A 20,047-nucleotide genomic window follows, 5' to 3' on the forward strand; every position below is an offset into this window, starting at 1 on the left:
TTTCTAGCTTAATTGCACTGGATATTCCATACTCTATACAATTTAAATCCTTAAAAATTTGCTGAAACTTGCTTTGTAGCCCTGTAGTAGGTCAGTTTTTATAAATTTCATGAATATATAAAAATAATAACATAGTCAGGTTCAAGAAAAAACAAGAGAAAATGTCATGGAGAAGAGGAGACTAGGAAGATGTGATGATTAAGTGCAGTGTAGTATCTTAGATTACATTGTGGTACAACAACAACAACAAAAAATTAGTAGAAAAATGGGTGAAGTGTGCGAGGTCCAAAGCCATAAAAATCCTAGAGGAGAACACAGGCAGTAACTTCTTTAACATCAGCTGTAGCCACTTCTTTCTAGATAGGTCTCCTGAGGCAAGGAAAGGTAAGCAAAATCAAACTCTTCCTTCTACAGTGAAGGAAACCATCAACAAAACTAAAAGGCAACCTACAGAATGGGAGAAAATATTCACAAACGACATATCCGATAAAGGGTTAGTATCCAAAATATATGAAGAAGTTACAAAACTCAACACCCCCAAAATTTAAATAATCCAATTAAAAAATGGGCAGAAGACATGAATAGACATTTTTCCAAAGACATACATATGGCCAACAGACTCATGAAAACATGCTTACCATCACTTATGATCAGGGAAATGCAAATCAAAATTACAATGAGATGTCATCTCACATTTGCCAGAATAGCTAAACTCAACAACACAAGAAACAACAGGTGTTGGCAAGGATATGGAGAAATGGGAACCCTCTTGTATTGTCGGTGGAAATGCAAACTGGTGCAGCCACTCTGGAAAACAGTATGGAGGTTCCTCAAAAATAGAACCACCTTACAATCCACCAATTGCACTACTAAGCATTTATCCAAAGAATAGAAAAATGCTTATTCAAAGGGACACATGCACCCTGATGTTTACAGCAGCATTATCTACACAATTGCCAAAATATGGAAACAGCCCAAGTGTCCACCAATTGATGAATAAAGAAGATGTGGTAAATATAGACAATGGAATATTACTCAGCCATAAAAAGAGAAATCTTGCCATTTGCAATGACATGGACAGAGCTACAGAGCACAATGTTAAGTGAAATAAGCCAGTCAGAAAAAGACAAATACCATATGATTTCACCCATATGTGTAATTTAAGAAACAAAACAAATGAGCATGGCGGGGGGGAGGACAAAAAATAAGTGAGAAGCAAACCAAGAAACAGACTCTTAATTACAGAAAACACACTGATGGTAACCAGAGGGGAGGTGGGTAGGGGGATGGGTTAACTAGATAATGGGGATTAAGAAATGCAGGCATTGGGAGTATTGGGTGATATATAGAAATGTTGAATCATTATACTGTACAACTAAATTAATATTACACTGTACACAAACTGGAATTTAAATTTAAAAAAATTTTTTAATAAATTGGTGAAATGTGAATGAAGACTGTAATACAGTTAATAGTAATGTACAATATTAAGTTTTGACACATGTACCAAGGTCACATAAGATTAGGAAAAATGGGTGAAAAGAAATCATCTTTGCAAACTTCCTGTAAATCTGAAATTATTCAGAAATAAAAGAATTATTAATTATTTTTAAAGAATATACATTAATCAAGTTTTCTTTTCTACTTCTATCAATTACAGAGAAATACAGAGTAACATCTTCCAGTATGGTGATCTATTGCTTTTTAATATTCTGTTAAATTCGGAGGCACCTGGGTTGCTCAGTCAGTTAAAATTCTGTTAAATTTTGTTTTATGTACTTTGAGATTATATGATTAGGTGCATACAATTTATTTTTATTGTCAAAAACTGACTTTATCCTTTGTGACAGTTCCCATGGGTGCAAGGAATGAACAATCAATTAGGTACTCACTTTCTAGGTATCTCCAGATACATATAAATCTAACTTTTCCCCCCTTCTTTTTACTTGCAACCTTTGTTTTTTTGTGTCTTGTAAACAACAAATATATTTATTTGTTAATCCAGATTCAGAATCACTTTTAACTAGAGGATTTAGTCTTATTTACACTTATTATAATTATTCATATATTTTATTAAATCTATTCTCTCTGTTCTATTAGTTCAACAATCCTTTACCTCTTCTTTCCTCCTTCTTTTTAGATTATTTTCTCTTCTACTAAACTAGAAGTTACCCACGATGTTTTCTATTCTTTTCATAGTTACTCTAAAAGAGCATTAGCACATTCTGTAATAATGGAATGTGTAATAATAGCACATTCCAAATCTGTGTTGCTCAATAAGATATCTACTAGCCATATGTTACTACCGGGCAACTGAAATGTATCTAGTGCAACTCAGAAAATAAATTTTTTATTGAATTTAAATAGCCACACTTGGCTACCACATTGGACAAAGAAATTATAGAAACTGTAACATCTAACTCTACAAAGCCAAAAGTTAATATTCTTTTCTTGAACAATTAATTCTAGGCCCTTAGAATACTTTATCTTCTTCCCAACTTATGCTATTATGTTTGCATATGTTAACGTACTTTTTTTAAATCCCAAAATATAATGTTATATTCGATATAGTCAACAATCATTTATATTTATCCACATGTTTATCATGTTATTTTCTCTTCATTCACTTTTCTATCTGAAATCACTTTCCCTCTTTTCTAAAGTCCGTGTTTAGACTGTCTGCTAATGATGGTCTATAGCCAGGAAGCTATCTTTTTTTTTATGATTTAAAAAAAATTTTTAAGTAATCTCAACACCCAGTGTGGGGCTTGAACTTACAACCCTGAGATCAAAAGTTACATGCTTTACTGACTGAGGCAGCCAGGTGCCCCCAAGAAGCTATATTAATTTAATTAAACTACAAAATGATTTTTCTCCATTCTTGAATGATAATTTTTCTGGGAACAGGATTATAGATTAGCATTTGTCTTCTTTCAGCACACTCAATATATCATTTCTTCTATCATCTGGCTTCCAAAGTTGCTCTTCAAGAATTAGTTATCAATAAATAATGGAGACATACCCTCTCAGTAGCTGATTCTGGTGTCTGATTCTCTGGTTCCAGAGAACTGCTGATATTTATTTGCAAGATCATTACTTACATAATACATAATCAGAATACAAAGAACTAACCAATTCTGATGGAGATTTCATACAGACCTAGAGGTTTCAAACTGTTGCCTTGTTCTTTTTTTTTTTCCTTAGCAGAAGAATCATTCATCACAAGTAAGTAAAACATAAAAAGCTCAGTCCTCAGTTTGAAAACCACTGTGTACACCAGAAAAGTCTGATGAACAATTTTAGTTCATATACTACATTTGAGTAGTTTTTCTTTAAGCATATCAATTCAACTGACTACCAGGCAATATATAGCTACACATATAGTCAGAGCGATGATCTGAGTACAATTTTTAAGAACTCAGGCTTAAGTTTCTCAGGCTGTCAGCTCATTCTCCTCAAGAACCTAGGCAACCGGGCACTGTCATCTGCCAGGATCCAACATGGCTCACCTTGAATATGTAAAATGTTGCACAAGGTTGGACTTTCCAGTGATTTTTCTCAATTATAGGATGCCAATAAAGATACAGGCACCCTGTTTATAATAAGCCATGCTTTCCTTGCCCAGACTACCAGTTGCTTTTACCAGTCAACAAAGATGAAGAAACTTGCAACTATGATCTCTCCATCTTTGTGGTTAGTGCGTGCAGACATGTACGCATGCTTCATACTATCAATCAATATTTACTAAGAACCTACTATGTGCCAAGCACTGTTCTAACCAATGGGATATAAGATCCCAGCCCTTCTATAGCAGGGATCATTCTAGTAGGAGATGAGAGCCAATCAAGTAAAGAAATAAATGGGGGCTCCTGAGTGGCTCAGTTGGTTAAGTGTCCAACTCTTGATCTGGGTTCATGTTTTGATCTCATAGTTTTAAGTTCAAGTCCAGCATTGGGTTCCACACTGGGTGTGAAGCCTACTTAAAAAAAGAAAAAAGAAAAAGAAATATATAAAATTCCAGATAATATTAAGTGGTAAAGAAAATCAAATCAAAGAGGCTCATGGAGAGGAAATGACTAGGGAAAAGGAGGGTGACTAATTTCAACAAGTTGTCAGAAAGGGCCTCTTTTATTATTTATTTTTTATTAAAACAATTTTTTTAAGTTTTATTTATTCATTTTAAAAGACACAGAGAGAACATGAGCAGGACAGGGGCAGAGAGAGGGAGAGAGAGAATCCCAAGCAGACTCCATGCTATCACTGTGGAGCCCGATGTGGGACCTGACCTCAGGAACTGTGAGAGGACCTGAGCCAAAATCAAAGAATCATCCAGATACCCCCAGGAAAGGCCTCTTTAACAAGGTGATATTTCACCTAAGATCTGAATAATGAAGTACCAGAAACATAAAGATCTGGGAGAACAATGTGTTAGGCTGGTAAAACAATGTTCCATGGTAGGCAATCAGCTAGTACAAAAACCTGAAATAGAAATGAGCTTGAGGGGCACCTGAGTGGCTCAGTCAGTTAAGTGTCTAATTTCGGCTCAGGTCATGATCTCACGGTCCATGAGTTAGAGCTCCACGTCAGGCTCTGTGCTGACAGCTCAGAGCCTGGAGCCTGCTTCAGATTCTGTGTCTCCTGTCTGTTCCTCCCCAACTCATGCTCTGTCTCTCTCTCTCTCTCAAAAATAAATAAAAACATTTAAAAATTGAAAAAAAAAGAAATGAGTTTGATATATCTGTAGAACAGAAAGGCAGTTAGTGTTACTGGAGAGTAGTATGAATGAATGAATGAATGAATGAATGAATGAATGAAAATTTTAAAGATGGGATTATCATATGAGGTGAAGGTTGGACAGATAGGCAGAGTCTAGGTCATGCACCATATCATAAAAACTCTATTAAGTATTTTGTATCTTATTTAAGTTACACTAGAGACTTTTAAGGAAAAAAGGGGGACACAGAAATCATGGGGAGGGTTATTGTACACAGATCCCTCTGAGTACCAAGACAATTCAATGGGAGAAATAATAATCTTTTACAAAGAGTACAACAAATAGTACTAGGACAACTAGATATCCACATGCAAAAGAATAACGTTGGATCCTTCCTAAAGCTATATATAAAAATTACTCAAAATTGATCATACTCCTAAATATAAGCACTAAAACTATAAAGCTCTTAGGAGAAGATACAGGAATAAATCTTTGTGACTTTGGGTTAAGCAAAACCTTCTTAGAATGCCATAAGCGACAAAAGAAAAAAAAACAGATAGGGGCGCCTGGGTGGCTCAGTCGGTTAAGTGTCCGACTTCAGCTCAGGTTATGATCTCACGGTTCATGTGTTCGAGCCCCGTATCAGGCTCTGTGCTGACAGCTCAGAGCCTGGAGCCTGCTTCAGATTCATGTCTCCCTCTCTCTCTGACCCTCCCCTGCTTTTGCTGTCTCTCTCAGAAATAAAAACATTAAAAAAATTTTTAAAAAACAGATAAATTGGACATTATCAAAATTAAAAACTTTTGTGCTTCAAGAATACCATCAAGAAAGTAAAAACACAACAGCACCTGGGTGGCTCAGTCTGTTAAGTGTCAGACTCTTGATTTCAGCTCAGGTCATGATCTCACGGTTGGTAGGTTTGAGCCCCATTTTGGGCTCTGCATTAACAGTATGGAGCCTGCTTGGTATTCTTTCTCTCTGCTCCTCCCCTACAATCTACACAATGTGAGAAAGTATGCAAACCATGTATCTAATAAGAGACTTATACCTACAGTATATAAAGAACTCTTGCAACTCAATAACAAAAAGACATATAGCCCAATTAAAAATGGGCAAGGGAGGACACCTGGGTGGCTCAGTTGGATAAGGGTCTGACTCTTGATTTCAGCTCAGGTTTAGTTGATGTTTTGTAAGTCTGAGCCCTGCATCTGTCTCTAAGTTGAGAGTGCAGAGCTTGCTTAAGATTCTCTCTCCCTTTTGCTCTCTCTCTAAATTAATAAACTAAACTAAACAAATAAATAAGTAAGGGCAAGGGATCTGTAGCTATTTCTCCTAAGAAGATAGACAAATGGCCAATAAGCACATGAAAAGATACTCAAGGGGCACCTGGGTGGCTCAGTCAGTTAAGTGTCTGACTTCCGCTCAGGTCATGATCTCACAGTTCATGAGTTGGTCCCCACATTGGGCTCTGTGCTGACAGCTCAGAGCCTAGAGCCTGCTTCAGATTCTGTGTCTCCTTTCTCTCTGCCTCTCCTCCACTCACACTATGTCTCTCTCTCTCTCAAAAATAAACATTAAAAACAATTTTTAAAAAAGATACTCAAAATCATTAGCCAAAAGAAATACAAACAAATCCAAAATGAGATATAACTTTACCCCTATTAGTATGACTATAATCCAAAAGATAGTTAATAAGAACTGTTGGTGAGAATATAGACTCAACTTTGTAGTTGACTCTTAACTCCTAAACGTTATAGTCAGAAGTCCTGGACAGATTTAGCAGTCTGGAGGACAATGCCCTTAACCTCACAATTTGGCTAATTTCAGGTAAAAGCACTAAAATAATTACAACATATGAATCTAGATTTTTCAAACTAATAAAATTTTACTACGTTTGTGTTTATATATTTAAAATTTTTCTACTTACCTGTGGGTCCACTAACCACCCATGGTACAAAGGAATATCAAGAAGATCAAATACTATGCATTCTGGTGTATATTCGAACACTCGAACACCAGTGAATTTTACATTTACATCCAAGCCTGTCTGTAGTTTGTGCAAGATTGCCATAGCATCACTCATATTCTGAAAACAGAAAGGAGAAAAGTAAAGATGAGAAATATCAAACCATGACAACAATGACAACAACAATAGCAAAGATATTTAAATACAGGCACATTTACTTCTAATTTCCCATTTTATCTAATTTATGCATCCCTTCAACCAATTGTTATTATTAACTACCGATGGTGTACCAGGCATTAAACTAAGCTCTAAAGAGGTAACAGCAAATAAAACAAAGTTCCTGATTTCATATAACTAATATTCTACTTTGAGAGACAAACATAAATATACAATATAATATCAAGTATTGATACAAATTAAGCAGAGAAATGATAGGGATGAGGGGCCTATTTAAGACCAGGAAGACCAAAGACAAGGTTTCTAGTCCAAGGTCTCCCACTTATGGGTATACATCCAAAAGAATTGAAAATAACATCTTGAAGAGATACTTGTACACCAGGTTCATTATAGCATTATTTACAACAGTCAAGAGGTAGAAATAGCCCAAATGTCCATGACAAATAAATGGACAGAGACATTGTGGTATATATATACAACGGAATATTATTCAGCTTTAGAAAAAAAAGGAAATCCTAGAACATGCTACAACATGAATGAAACTTGAGGACATTATGCTGAGTGAAAAAAGCCATCACAAGCAGACAAATACTATGTGATTCCACTTATATGAAATATTTAGAGTAGTCAAAATCCTGGAAACAGAAAGAATGGTGGTTGTCAGGTTATGGACAAAGGGAGAGCTGGAGGTTGTTCAATGGGTTTAGTTTCATAGCTTTACAGGATGAAAATGCTCTAGAGATCTGCTTTATCAATGTGAATATAGTTAACACTGCTGAATTACACACTTAAAAATGTTTAGAGATTAAATTTTATATTGTATTTTAATCACAATTAAAAAAAAGAAACGAGCTATCAAGCCATGAAAAGACATAAAGGAAATTTAAATGTACATTATTACTAAGTGAAAGAAGTCAAGCTAAAATGGCTACATACATGAGTCCAAATGATACAGTGGGAAAGGCAAAAAATGGAGACAGTAGGAAAGATCAGTGGTTGCCAGGGGATTAAGAAGAGGGAGGAATGTAAAGGCAGAGCACAGAAGATTTATAGGACAATAAAACTACTCTATATGATACTATAATGGTGGACATATGTCATATTATACATTTGTCAAAACACACATAATGTTTAACCAGAATGAACCCTAATGTGAACTATGGACTAACGGTGATATTTTGAGTCAGTATAGGTTCATCAATTATAGCATGCATCAATGAATGGACGTTGATAGTGGGAGAAGGTTGTGTATGTGTGGAGTAGAGAGGGGAAGAAGGAAAGGAGATATATGACAACTCTGTTCTGTTCACTCAACTTTGCTATAAACTTAAACTCTTTAAAAAGGCAAGGGAGCTCTTTAAAAGTCACACTTAAATAGGGGTGCCTGGATGGCTCAGTCAGTTGAGCATCCGACTTTGGGTTAAGTCATGATCTTAATATTTGTGGACTGAAGCCCCATGTGGGGCTCTGTGCTGACAGCTCATAGCCTGAAACCTGCTTTGGATTCTGTGTCTCCCTCTCAGTCTCTGCTCCTCCCCTGCTCATGCTCTGTCCCTCTCTAAAAAATACATATGCATTAAAAGAATTTATAAGAATGACACTTAAATATCAACCAAAGCAAAATATTGAGTCTTGGGAAGCTCTGAGGGGAAAAAAGCATTCCAGACAAAATAAAAACTAGTGTAAAAACTGATGCAGAAATGAGTTCAACACAGGTGTCCATGGAATAGCAAGGAGTCCTGAATGGCTACAACAAAATTAATCAAGTAGAAAGTAGTGGGAGATGACCCATAACCAGTAAAGAAATCAAATTAGTAATCAAAAATCTCCCAAAAACAAGAGTTCACGGCCAGCTGGCTTTCCAGGAGAATCATACCAAACATCTAAGGAAGAGTTAACACCTATTCTCTTGAAGCTGTTCCAAAAAATAGAAATGGAAGGAAAACTTCCAAACTCTTTCTACGAAGCCAGCATTACCTTGATTCCAAAACCAGACAAAGACCCCACGAAGAAAGAGAATTATAGACTAATCTCCCTGATGAACATGGATGCAAACATCCTCAACAAGTTATTAGACAACTGGATCCAACAATACATCAAAAAATTATTCACCATGACCAAGTGGGATTTATACCTGGAATGCAGGGCTGGTTCAATATCCACAAAACAATCAATGTGATTCATCACATCAATAAAAGAAAGGAAAAGAACCACACGATTCTCTCAATAGATGCAGAGAAAGCATCTGACAAAATACAGCATCCTTTCTTGATAAAAACCCTCAGGAAAGTAGGGATAGAAGGATCATTCCTCGAGATCATAAAAGCCATATATGAAAGACCCAACGCTAATATCATCCTCAATGGGGAAAAACTGAGAGCTTTCCCCCTAAGGTCAGGAACAAGATAGGATGTCCACTCTTGCCACTGTTATTCAACATAATATTGGAAGTGTTAGCCTCAGCAGTCAGACAACACAAAGAAATAAAAGGCATCCAAATTGGCCAGGAGGAGGTCAAATTTTCACTCTTCACAGATGACATGATACTCTATATGGAAAACCCAAAAGATTCCACCAAAAAACTGCTACAACTGATCCAGGAATTCAGCAAAGTGGCAGATTATAAAATCAATACACAGAAATGAGTTGAATTCCTATACACCAACAATGAAGCAACAGAAAGAGAAATCAAGGAATCAATCCCATTTACAATTGCACCAAAACCCATAAAATACCTAGGAATAAACATAACCAAAGAGGTGAAAAATCTATACACTGAAAACTATAGAAAGCTGATGAAGGAAACTGGAGAAGACACACACAAAAAAAGGAAAAATATTCCATTCTCCTGGATAGGAAGAATATTGGTAAAATGTCAATACTAACCAAAGCAATTACATATTCAAAGCAATCTCTATCAAAATAACATGAGCATTCCTCACAGAGCTAGAACAATCCTAAAATTTGGTATGAAACCAAATAGCCAAACCAATCTTGAAAAAGAAAACCAAAGCAGGAGTCATCACCATCCCAGACTTCAAGCCGTATTACAAAGCTGTAATCAAGACAGTACGGTACTGGCACAAGAACAGACACTCAGATCAAGGGAACAGAATAGAGAACCCAGAAATGGACCCACAAACGTAAGCCAACTCATCTTTGACAAAGCCGGAAAGAAGATTCAATGGAATAAAGACAGTCTCTTCAGCACCTGGTGCTGGGAAAACTGGACAGCAACATGCAGAAAAATGAACCTGGGTCGCTTTCTTACAACATACACAAAAATAAACTCAACATGGATCAAAGACCTAAATGTAAGACAGGAAGCCATCAAAATCCTTGAGAAGAAAGGAGGCAAAAACCTCTGTGACCTTGGCTGCAGCAACTTCTTACTCAACACATCTCTGGAGGCAACGGAAACAAAAGCAAAAATGAACTATTGGGACCTCATCAAAATAAAACCTTCAGCACAGCAAAGGAAACAAGCAGCAAAACTAAAAGGAAACCAATGGAATGGGAGAAGATATTTGCAAATAACATATCAGATAAAAGGTTAATATCCAAAATCTGTAAAGAACTTATAAAACTCAACACCCAAAAACAAATAATCCAGTGAAGAAATGGGTTAAAGACATGAACAGACACTTCTCCAAAGAAGACATCCAGATGGACAACTGACACATAAAATGATGCTCAACATCATTCAACATCAGGGAAATACAAATAAAAACTACAATGAGATACCATTTCACACCTTCAGAATGGCTAAAATCAACAAGCCGGGCAATAACAGATGTTGGCGAGGATGCGGAGAAAGAGGATCTCTTTTGCCTTGCTAGTGGGAATGCAAACTGGTACAGCCATTCTGGAAAACAGTATGGAGATTCCTCAAAAAATTAAAAATGAAACTACCCTACAACCCAGCAATTGCACTACCAGGTATTTATCCAAGGGATACGGGTGTGCTGTTTCAAAGGGACACATGCACCCCAATGTTTACAGCAGCACTGTTAACAATAGCCAGAGTATGGAAAGAGCCCAAATGTCGATTGATGGATGAATGGATAAAGAAGATGTGGTGTATATATATACAATAGAGTATTACCCAGCAATCAAAAAGAATGAAATCTTGCCATTTGCAACTACATGGATGGAACTAGAGGGTATCATGCTAAGCGAAATTAGTCGAAGACAAATATCGTGACTTCACTCATATGAGGACTTCAAGATACATAACAGATGAACATAGGGAAGGGAAGCAAAAATAATATAAAAACAGGGAGAGGGACAAAATCATGAGACTCTTAAATATGGAGAACAAACAGAGGGTTACTGGAGGGGGTGTGGAAAGGGGTATGGGCTAAATGGGTAAGGGGCATTAAAGAATCTACTCCTGAAATCACTGTTGCACTATATGCTAACTACCTTGGTTGTAAATGTTTAAAAAATTAATAATAAAAAAAATAGTGGGGGATGAAGTCAGAAAAAGACAGACTACAAGGACTTGCTGGCCAATTTAAAAAGTTACTCTGTCCGTATCTGTTTTTCTTGTAAATACAGTCACATAATCTATACTGAATATTTTAAAACATATTTTTCTAAACATTTTTAATATATTAAATATAATTGTACTTATAGAGGATATATTTGATGAAACAAAAAACTCCTCCGATATATAAAATTTACTATAATTTTATTGACTCCCTACTGTTAATCAGATATTGTGCTATATATTCAAGATATAAAATAGAAGACTATAGCCTACCAGAGGCCTTATAGTAGAAAAGGTGAACATAAAATAAATTATTTTATGGGGTGCCCGGGTGGCTCAGTTGGTTAAATATCTGACTTCAGCTCTGGTCATAGTGTCACAGTTCGTGGGTTCAGGCCCCATGTGAGCCTCTGTTAGCAAAGAGCCCACCTCAGGTCCTCTGTCCTCCTCTCCCTCTGCCCACTCACACTTTTTCTCTCTCAAATAAACATTTAAAAAATCCTTTTCTGTTAAAACTAAGGATTCTCTTTGAAATCTGAAAAAGATAAATTAGGTCAAAGAACACAATTCTCTTTTACCAAATAACATAAAATTCCATTCAAAGAGACTGTACAAACTGAAAACAGAAATTACTCAGATGTTTCAAATTTCAAATTTATCAGTGAAGAATTTTTAACAGAGTAACACTGTTATATACTTTGGCTTTTTCACCTTTTGCTAACAACTGTGTTCTCCCAAAACAATATATTTTTTTCAATTTTCCCCAAAGTTGAACCCTTCAAAATAATCGGCTCACATTTTTTCCCTTCAGTGTTGTAAAACTTTCCTAAAGTGATAGCAATGATGAATCTAAAAGAATAGTAATAACAGTGAGCAATTATAGGATTATAGTTCTACTACTACTTCTATATTTGTTAAATTCTTTGTTGCCAGTCACCCAATTTCCTTTAGCTCCTGGACTCATGCTTACACTTTTATATACCTTCTATATTTGTTTATAAATTATGTAGTATTAAAATAACAAAATAGGGGCACCTGGGTGGCTTAGTCGGTTGAGCGTCCGACTTTCGCTTAGGTCACGATCTCGCGGTTCGTGGGTTCGAGCCCCGCGTCAGGCTCTGCGCTGACTGCCAGCTCAGAGCCTGGAGCCTGTTTCAGAGTCTGTGTCTCCCTCTCTCTCTGACCCTCCCCTGCTCACGCTCTCTCTTTCTCTCTCCTCGAAATAAATGAAAATATTAAAAAATAAAATAAAATAAAATAAAATAACAAAATAGAAAACATTTGATAATCTCCATAAAGATTAATAACACTAATAAAAAATGAATATTCATAAATAAAGAACTAAAAAGGATAAGTATTTTGCCATTTTGTTCCTAAATCTGAATTATCATAATAATATAAATCCTTGGGATGATCACTTACATCACAAGGAAGGATTACTATTGGTTCCTTTAAGCCAGTGGTTAAACTATTGTTCTGATTTTTTTTTTATTTTCTTTAGAATTTTTCACAAAGGTACTTCTGACACGGTGAAATATTTTAAATTTAACATATATTTTAAAAATATATTTGCAGTCATTTAAAAACCTCTCATACACACACACACACACATACACACAGTGCTTTCTTGTGTTGTCAGGGTATCTATCATTAAGCAAAACTGGAAAAGATATGCTTTTTATGTTATTACTGGTGATAAACAAGTTTTAATTAGGAAGATTTCAGCCTTACACTGGTGTCTCTCAAATTTAGGCTTAAACATTTTTGCTCACATAAAATTATTCAAAAAGAAAGTTATTCAATCACAACTGTGGAACATTAAACATGAGCTCAGACTCAGCCTTATCAGCTTTGTACATGCTATTCTCAAAACTAATGGTAATATGGGCCGCCTGGGTGGCTCAGTCAGTTGACTGTCCAACTTCAACTCAGGTCATGATCTCCCAGTTCATGAGTTTAAGCCCTGCTTTGGGCTCTGTGCTGGCAGCTCAAAGCCTGGAGCCTGCTTCGGATTCTGTGTCTCCCTTTCTCTCTCTGCTCCTCCTGCATTCATGCTCTGCCTCTCTCTCAAAAATAAACAAACATTTAAAAAAATTTTTTTTTAAACTAATGGTAATGTAATCATAATACCTTATAAATAGTTTAAGAGCTTATCTTAAATGCAGGGTTATTTTTCACCTGACATGTAGTTCTCATAAGAAACGTAAGTGGGTTGTTAGATATTGTTTCAACTTTGAAACAAAACTTTAATTCCAATCATTTTCCAAGAGTCTTGATCACCTTAATGGAAATGTTTCCTGAGACTACAAGATGGACTTGAAAACAAAATGCTGAGATCACTGGCAAATACACATTAACCAAGATTTTCTCAAGACTGCAACAGTAGTAAAATGAATTCTGAGGATGATATGAAACTACAACTATAATTCCTAATTTCAAGTTTCTGTAATATTCAAAAGAGCTTCACTGACTTCAATAAGAAATTCTATACAATTGCTAAATAATATAAATTGAATCATCACTTTATACTTATAAAATATCATTTACCACTTTTATATATTGGAGGTTAGCATGAGACTTCATTTGAAGAGTTTTCTACCACAAAAAAAGTTTGGAAACAATTCCTTTAAACTACAAACTCCAATAGAATTTAAGTGACTTAGCATACCAATTGGGCTTTAGCTATAGATTTCCTACTTTATAGAATGAAGTAATGCAATATGTAGGCTCTTCAATTCTAGTAGGACTAGATGATCCCATCATTTAAATTCAAGTTTTGCAATACTGAATGAATTTTGCTTCCTTTTTGCCAATTTGATACCAGTGAAAGCATGTTAGAAAGGTTGCTTTGAAAGTAAATATAAAGGTTCCAATGATGTCTATTTCTTCCTTGGCTGATCATTCCTTCCTCTAGAAGAACCTGATTCTTTCTTGCCTTCTATTGTCAAACAGAGGAGGAATACTGAAGAAAATGAAGTTCTGCTTGCTTCCTTCCAGCTCCAATAGTTTTGAGCTTCTCCTATTTTACAGAACAAAATCTCTAAAGAACATGCGAGAACTGTGGACACACTGAAGACTACAGTATAGCAGATTTTGTCCTAATGACACACCACTGACATCATTTACTCAACTTCCTCCCGAATATAACTTAAGTATAAAATACAAATAAAATGAGGAAAGATGAATCAAAGATAAATTCACTTGAAAGTGAATTTTTCTTTTTTCAAAAAATTTTTAACGTTTTATTTTCTTTTTGAGAGACAGAGAGACAGAGCATGAGCAGGGGAGGGACAGAGAGAGACACACACAGAATTGGAAGCAGGCTCCAGGCTCTGAGCTGTCAGCACAGACCCTGATGTGGGGCTTGAACTCACTAACCATGAGATCATGACCTGAGCTGAAGTCAGCCACTTAACTGACTGAGCTGCCCAGGCGCCCCTGAAAGTGACTTTTTCAAGAAAAATACCAGATTATCATTCTACATAGGTCTGTAGAATATTATCTATGTTTCATTTCATATAGCACATATGTTCACACAAAATAGATATCCACACAAGTTATGGCCTATGGGCCAAAACTGGCTGTCAGCTAACAATGGTTTTTACATTTTTAAAGGGTTGTATATAAAAAAAGCTACTGACAGAGACCAATGAATACATCCATAAGTTAAAATTGCACATCTTAATGTAACAAAAATTATGTCTATTACCTGCTCATAGTTTAAACGTTGAATTTCTGAAATTTCTTTTGGCTTTGCATCAAGCATGTAATCTCCTGCAAAAAGAAATTGTGAAGTTGCCTGTTTATACTTTCTCATTACAAAGCTAATAGATTTTAATTATAAATTATAGAAATAAGTGACAAAAAATTAACTCCCACTTCTATTCAGAGAAAATGTTAACTGTTTGCTATAGTCTGAAATTACATACTATAGTGCTTTTGAACCTTTTTATTCCACTTTACAATATATTCGAGCATTTTTCCATGTCACTATAATAAAGCTCTAAAAGGTTGTGTCAAGTTTCACTGTTATCAATAATATAAACTATTACCTCGTGACTTTTTCAAGAATGGGTATTATCAGTCTTTTAAATATCTGCCATTGTAATAAGTATACAAAATATTGTTTGCATTTGAAAAACTGATATATTTGTAAGTATGTATTTTTATTTGTTACCACCTTTTTTTCCCTTCCTTTTAAAAAATATGTATGACTGGGGCACCTGGGTGGCTCAGTCGGCTGAGCGTCCGACTTCAGCTCAGGTCATGATCTCACGGTTCGTGGGTTCGAGCCCTGTGTTGGACTCTGTGCTAACAGCCACCTCAGAGCCTGCAGCCTGTTTCCAATTCTGTGTCTCCCTCTCTCTCTGACTCTCCCCTGCTCATGCGGTCTGTCTCAGAAATAAATAAAACATTAAAAAATTTTTTTTAAAATATGGATGACTTAGTATATGTGGCACCTTTTTAATCTATGTAACACCATTTTATCTTTTTTAATTTTTTTAAATGTTTTTTATTTATTTCTGTGAGAGAGAGAGAGAGAAAGAGAACGAGCGTGAGCGAGCCAGGGTCAGAGAGAGAGAGAGACACCTAATCTGAAATAGGCTCCGGGTTCTGAGCTAGCTGTCAGCACAGAGCCCAACACGGGGCTTGAACCTATGCACCGTGAGATCACGACCTGAGCCGAAGTCGGACGCTTAACCGACTGAGCCACCCAAGCGCCCCTATGTAACACCATTTTAATATATGCATTAACTTTTTCTATATACAATTTTTAAAGTTTATTTTTTGAGAGAGAGCAAGTGTGCACATGAGCAGTGGGAGAGAGAGAGAGAGAGAGAGGAGAGAGAATCCCGAGCAGACTCCATACTGTCAGTGCAGAACTTGATGCGGCAGCTCAATCCCAAGAACCATGAGATCATGCCCTGGGCCGAAACCAAGAGTCAGACACTTACCCAACTGAGCCCATTATATGCAATAAATTTTTAACCTATGTTTGCCTTTTTAATTATGTATTAACTATATATACATCTTTTCTTTAAATTGCCTATCTAGACAAGTATCATTTTTTTCTTATTGAATGATAAGCTATTTTTTACTAAAATGACTTTTTAAAAAATTGAAGTATAGTTCATACACAATGTTATATTTGTTTCACGTGTTCAGTATAGTGATTCAACAACTCTGTATGTTACACTATGCTCACAAGTGCAGCCACCATCTGTCACTATACAACACTATTACAATCAATATCACTGACTATATTTCCTATGCTGTATCTTTCACCCCCATGACTTATTCCTTCTATAACTGGAAGCCTGTATCTTACACTTTCCTTCACCCATTTTGCCCATCTCTTCACTACCTTCCCCTCACAAACTTCCCCAGTTTGTTCTCTATATTTATGAGTCTGTTTCTGTAAAAAACTCTTTTCATTAGAGGAATTAGAACACTTCCTGTTATATGTGTAGTAAATATTTTTTCCCCTATGTTGGCTTCTAACTTTATGGTGATGCTCTTTATTTTTTCTTTACCATAAGTATTTGATTTTGATATAGTCAAATTCTTCTATTATGGCTTCTGGTTGGATGTCATGTTTAGGAAGATCTTTACCTATTAAGCATATACAAATATTCACATACGCTTTTTAAAAAAAAAATTTTTTAATATTTATTTTTTAGAGAGAGAGAGAGACAGAGAGCGTAAGTGGAAGAGAGGCAGAGAGAGAGGGAGATACAGAATCTGAAGTAGGCTCCAGACTCTGAGCTGTCAGCACAGAGCCTGATGCAGTACTCAAACTCATGAACTGCAAGATCACGACATGAGCCAAAGTCGGACACTTAACTGATTGAGCCACCCAGGTGCCCCACGTATGCTTTCTTCATGTAATTTTATGTTTGTCTTTTTTAATGTTTAAATCTTTAACTTATCTGGAATTTATTTCGATATAAACAGTGATATATAGCAGCAACTTCTCACCTAGCCTCCCAAATCACTACCCTGAGATAAACAGTCATATGGTCTAGCAACTGAGGCAGCCAGGCACCCCAAAACTGTTTTAAATATAAGCTTTACTTTTCTAATTCAAAATAAACTTCTAAAGACTGCACCAAGTATTCTTTTAAGCTTTTCAACAAGAGATTTCTGATTACATCAAGAATTTCTGAAAAAGGATTCCTATGATTATCAATATATTATTACTTGGGCTTTTTGTGTGTATATGCTTTTAATTAGAACTAAAAGATAGCAAAATCTAATTAGTAATGATTTTATTTCACATCGGTACAAGAACTCCAAAAGCACTAAATTAACTGATTCACAGAAATGTATACTTAAATATTTTTGAGTCCTTTCTATATATGGCATGTTGTATATTTGTAGGTTGAGGATTTCTTGTAGCATTTAACTGAAAACTATACTTTATTTTGAGCAAATTCTATACATCATTTATTCAAATAATTGAGCACATAATTGCTATACTTATATCTTATACATAGGTTCTGTATTTACCGTGATAAAAGGCCGCATATGCGTTCCTGACTAAAACTTTAGTGGAGTCACGGGGCCCCTGGGTGGCTCAGTCAGCTAAGCGTAGGACTTGGGTTCAGGTCATGATCTCACTGTCTGTGAGATGGAGCCCCGCGTCGGGCTCTGTGCTGGCAGCTCAGAGCCTGGAGCCTGCTTTGGATTCTGTGTCTCCGTCTCTCTCTGCCCTTCTCCTGGTTGTGCTCTGACTCTCTGTATCTCTCAAAAATAAACATTTTAAAAATAAATAAATAAAATATCTTAAAAAATAAATAAAATGTTAAAAATAAATAATAAATAAATAAAACTTTAGTGAAGTCAGGATGCAGAACATCCTAGAATTCAATATTAAATGATCCTGAATATGCTATCATAGGTTAAAAAAAAAAAAAAAACCTTAGGTGCTAAGAGTAGAATAGTTATTGTGAAAGACACAGAGACGCAACTCCTCTTTTCCTGAGGGCAGGAAAGATTTCTGCACAAGAGAAGAATAGCCTCGTTAAGGTAGTCAGCTTCTTAGATGGACCTCAATAATTCCTGTCTCTTAGTATTCACATCTTTGTAAAATCCCCTTACCTGAAGTATGGATTGGACTTACACACTTACTGTGAATAAAATATGACACAAAAATGAAATAAATATCAATTCTGAAATTAGAATACTGAATACTGTGGCTTTTGTCATGCTGCTCTCCCAATTGCTCACTCTGAGGAAAGCCAGATGCCATGTTCTGAAATGCCTTATGAAGAGGCCTGCATAGCACAGAACAAAAGGAGGCCTCTGCCTACAGTTAGTGAGGAACTGAGGATCTCAGTCCAACAACCTGTGAAGAACTCAATCTTGCCACCAACCATGTAAATAATCTTGAAAGCAGATCCTCCTGAATTAGGCCTAAGGATGAGACTGCAGCCCCAGCTGACACCCTAACTGCAGTCTCATGAGTAACTTTGAGCCAGTCACTCAGCTAAGCCATGCCCAGATTTCTGACCAAAAGACACTGTTAGATAATACATGTTCTTTATTAAACCAGTGGATTTAGGGATGATATGTTATGCAGCAATAGATATCTATATTTTTAGTAAAGTTTGTAATAAAAGAGTAAGATATTTTTAAAAGGCTGAGTTTGAGTTTCTAAAACAGATTTATGTATCTAAATAAATAATCTCTTAAGAGTGCTGTTTTGGGGCACCTGGGTGGCTTAGTCGGTTAAGCGTCCAACTTTCGCTTAGGTCATGATGTCGCGGTTCGTGGGTTCGAGCCCCGCGTCGGGCTCTGTGCTGACAGCCAGCTCAGAGCCTGGAGCCTGTTTCAGAGTCTGTGACTCCCTCTCTCTCTGACCCTCCCCTGCTCGCCCTGTCTCTCTCTCTCCTAGAAATAAATAAAACATTAAAAAAATTAAAACAAAAACAAAAACATCATGCCATGGCATACCTGGCTGGCTCAGTCAGTAGAGTGTGCAACTCTTGATGTCAGGGTTGTGAGTACAAGCTCTACAGTGGGTGTAGATATTATTGAAAAACAAAATCTTTTAAAAAAAAAAAGAAGAAGAAGAAGAAAAGGGGGACATCTGGGTGGCTCAGTCGGTTAAGTATCTGACACTTGATTTCACTTTAGGTCATGATCTCACAGTTTGTGATTCTAGCCCTGCATCAGGCTCTGCACTGACAGTGTGGAGCCTGCTTAGGATTCTCTCTCTCCTTTTCTTTCTGCCCCACCCATGCTCTCACCAGCTCTCTCTCAAAATAAAAAACTTAAAAAAAAAGAAAGAAAGAAAGAAAAGAAACATCACGCCATATGGACAGGTTATAAGGTTTATACATCAAATCCTGGGTGGCTTAGTCAGTTGAGTATCTAACTTCAGCTGAAGTCATGATCTCCTGGTTCACAGGTTCGAACCTTGAGTCAGGCTTTGTGTTGACTGCGCAGAGCCTGGAGCCTGCTTCAGATACTGTGTCTCCTTCTCTCTGCCCCTCCCCTGCTCACTCACTCTCTGTCTCTCTCTCTCAAAAATAAATTTAAAAAACATTTAAAAAATTAAGAAGGTTTATACATATGATTTATGTTGTAAAATGACAGGAAATATGAAGTGACCAGATTACAGAAAATCATAAATAGGGCACCCAGGTGGCTCAGTCAGTTAAGCATCCAACTTTGGCTTAGGTCATGATCTCAT

General features: G+C 36.2%; 1 protein-coding gene across 1 annotated transcript in view; it reads right to left on the minus strand.

The window, feature by feature from the left end:
• MINDY2 (MINDY lysine 48 deubiquitinase 2) overlaps positions 1–20,047 on the minus strand; it is an 83,984-nt gene that overhangs the window by 39,348 nt on the left and 24,589 nt on the right. Inside the window, exons 5-6 of the mRNA XM_077745367.1 lie at positions 15,059–15,123; positions 6,642–6,800 (exon numbers count right to left, since the gene is read on the minus strand). Coding sequence (XP_077601493.1) covers positions 6,642–6,800; positions 15,059–15,123 — 224 coding nt within the window. The remainder of the gene's footprint in view (positions 1–6,641; positions 6,801–15,058; positions 15,124–20,047) is intronic.

This window comes from Crocuta crocuta, unplaced genomic scaffold (assembly GCF_008692635.1).
Source record: "Crocuta crocuta isolate KB4526 unplaced genomic scaffold, BGI_CrCroc_1.0 scaffold130, whole genome shotgun sequence".
NCBI classification, from domain to species: domain Eukaryota; kingdom Metazoa; phylum Chordata; class Mammalia; order Carnivora; family Hyaenidae; genus Crocuta; species Crocuta crocuta.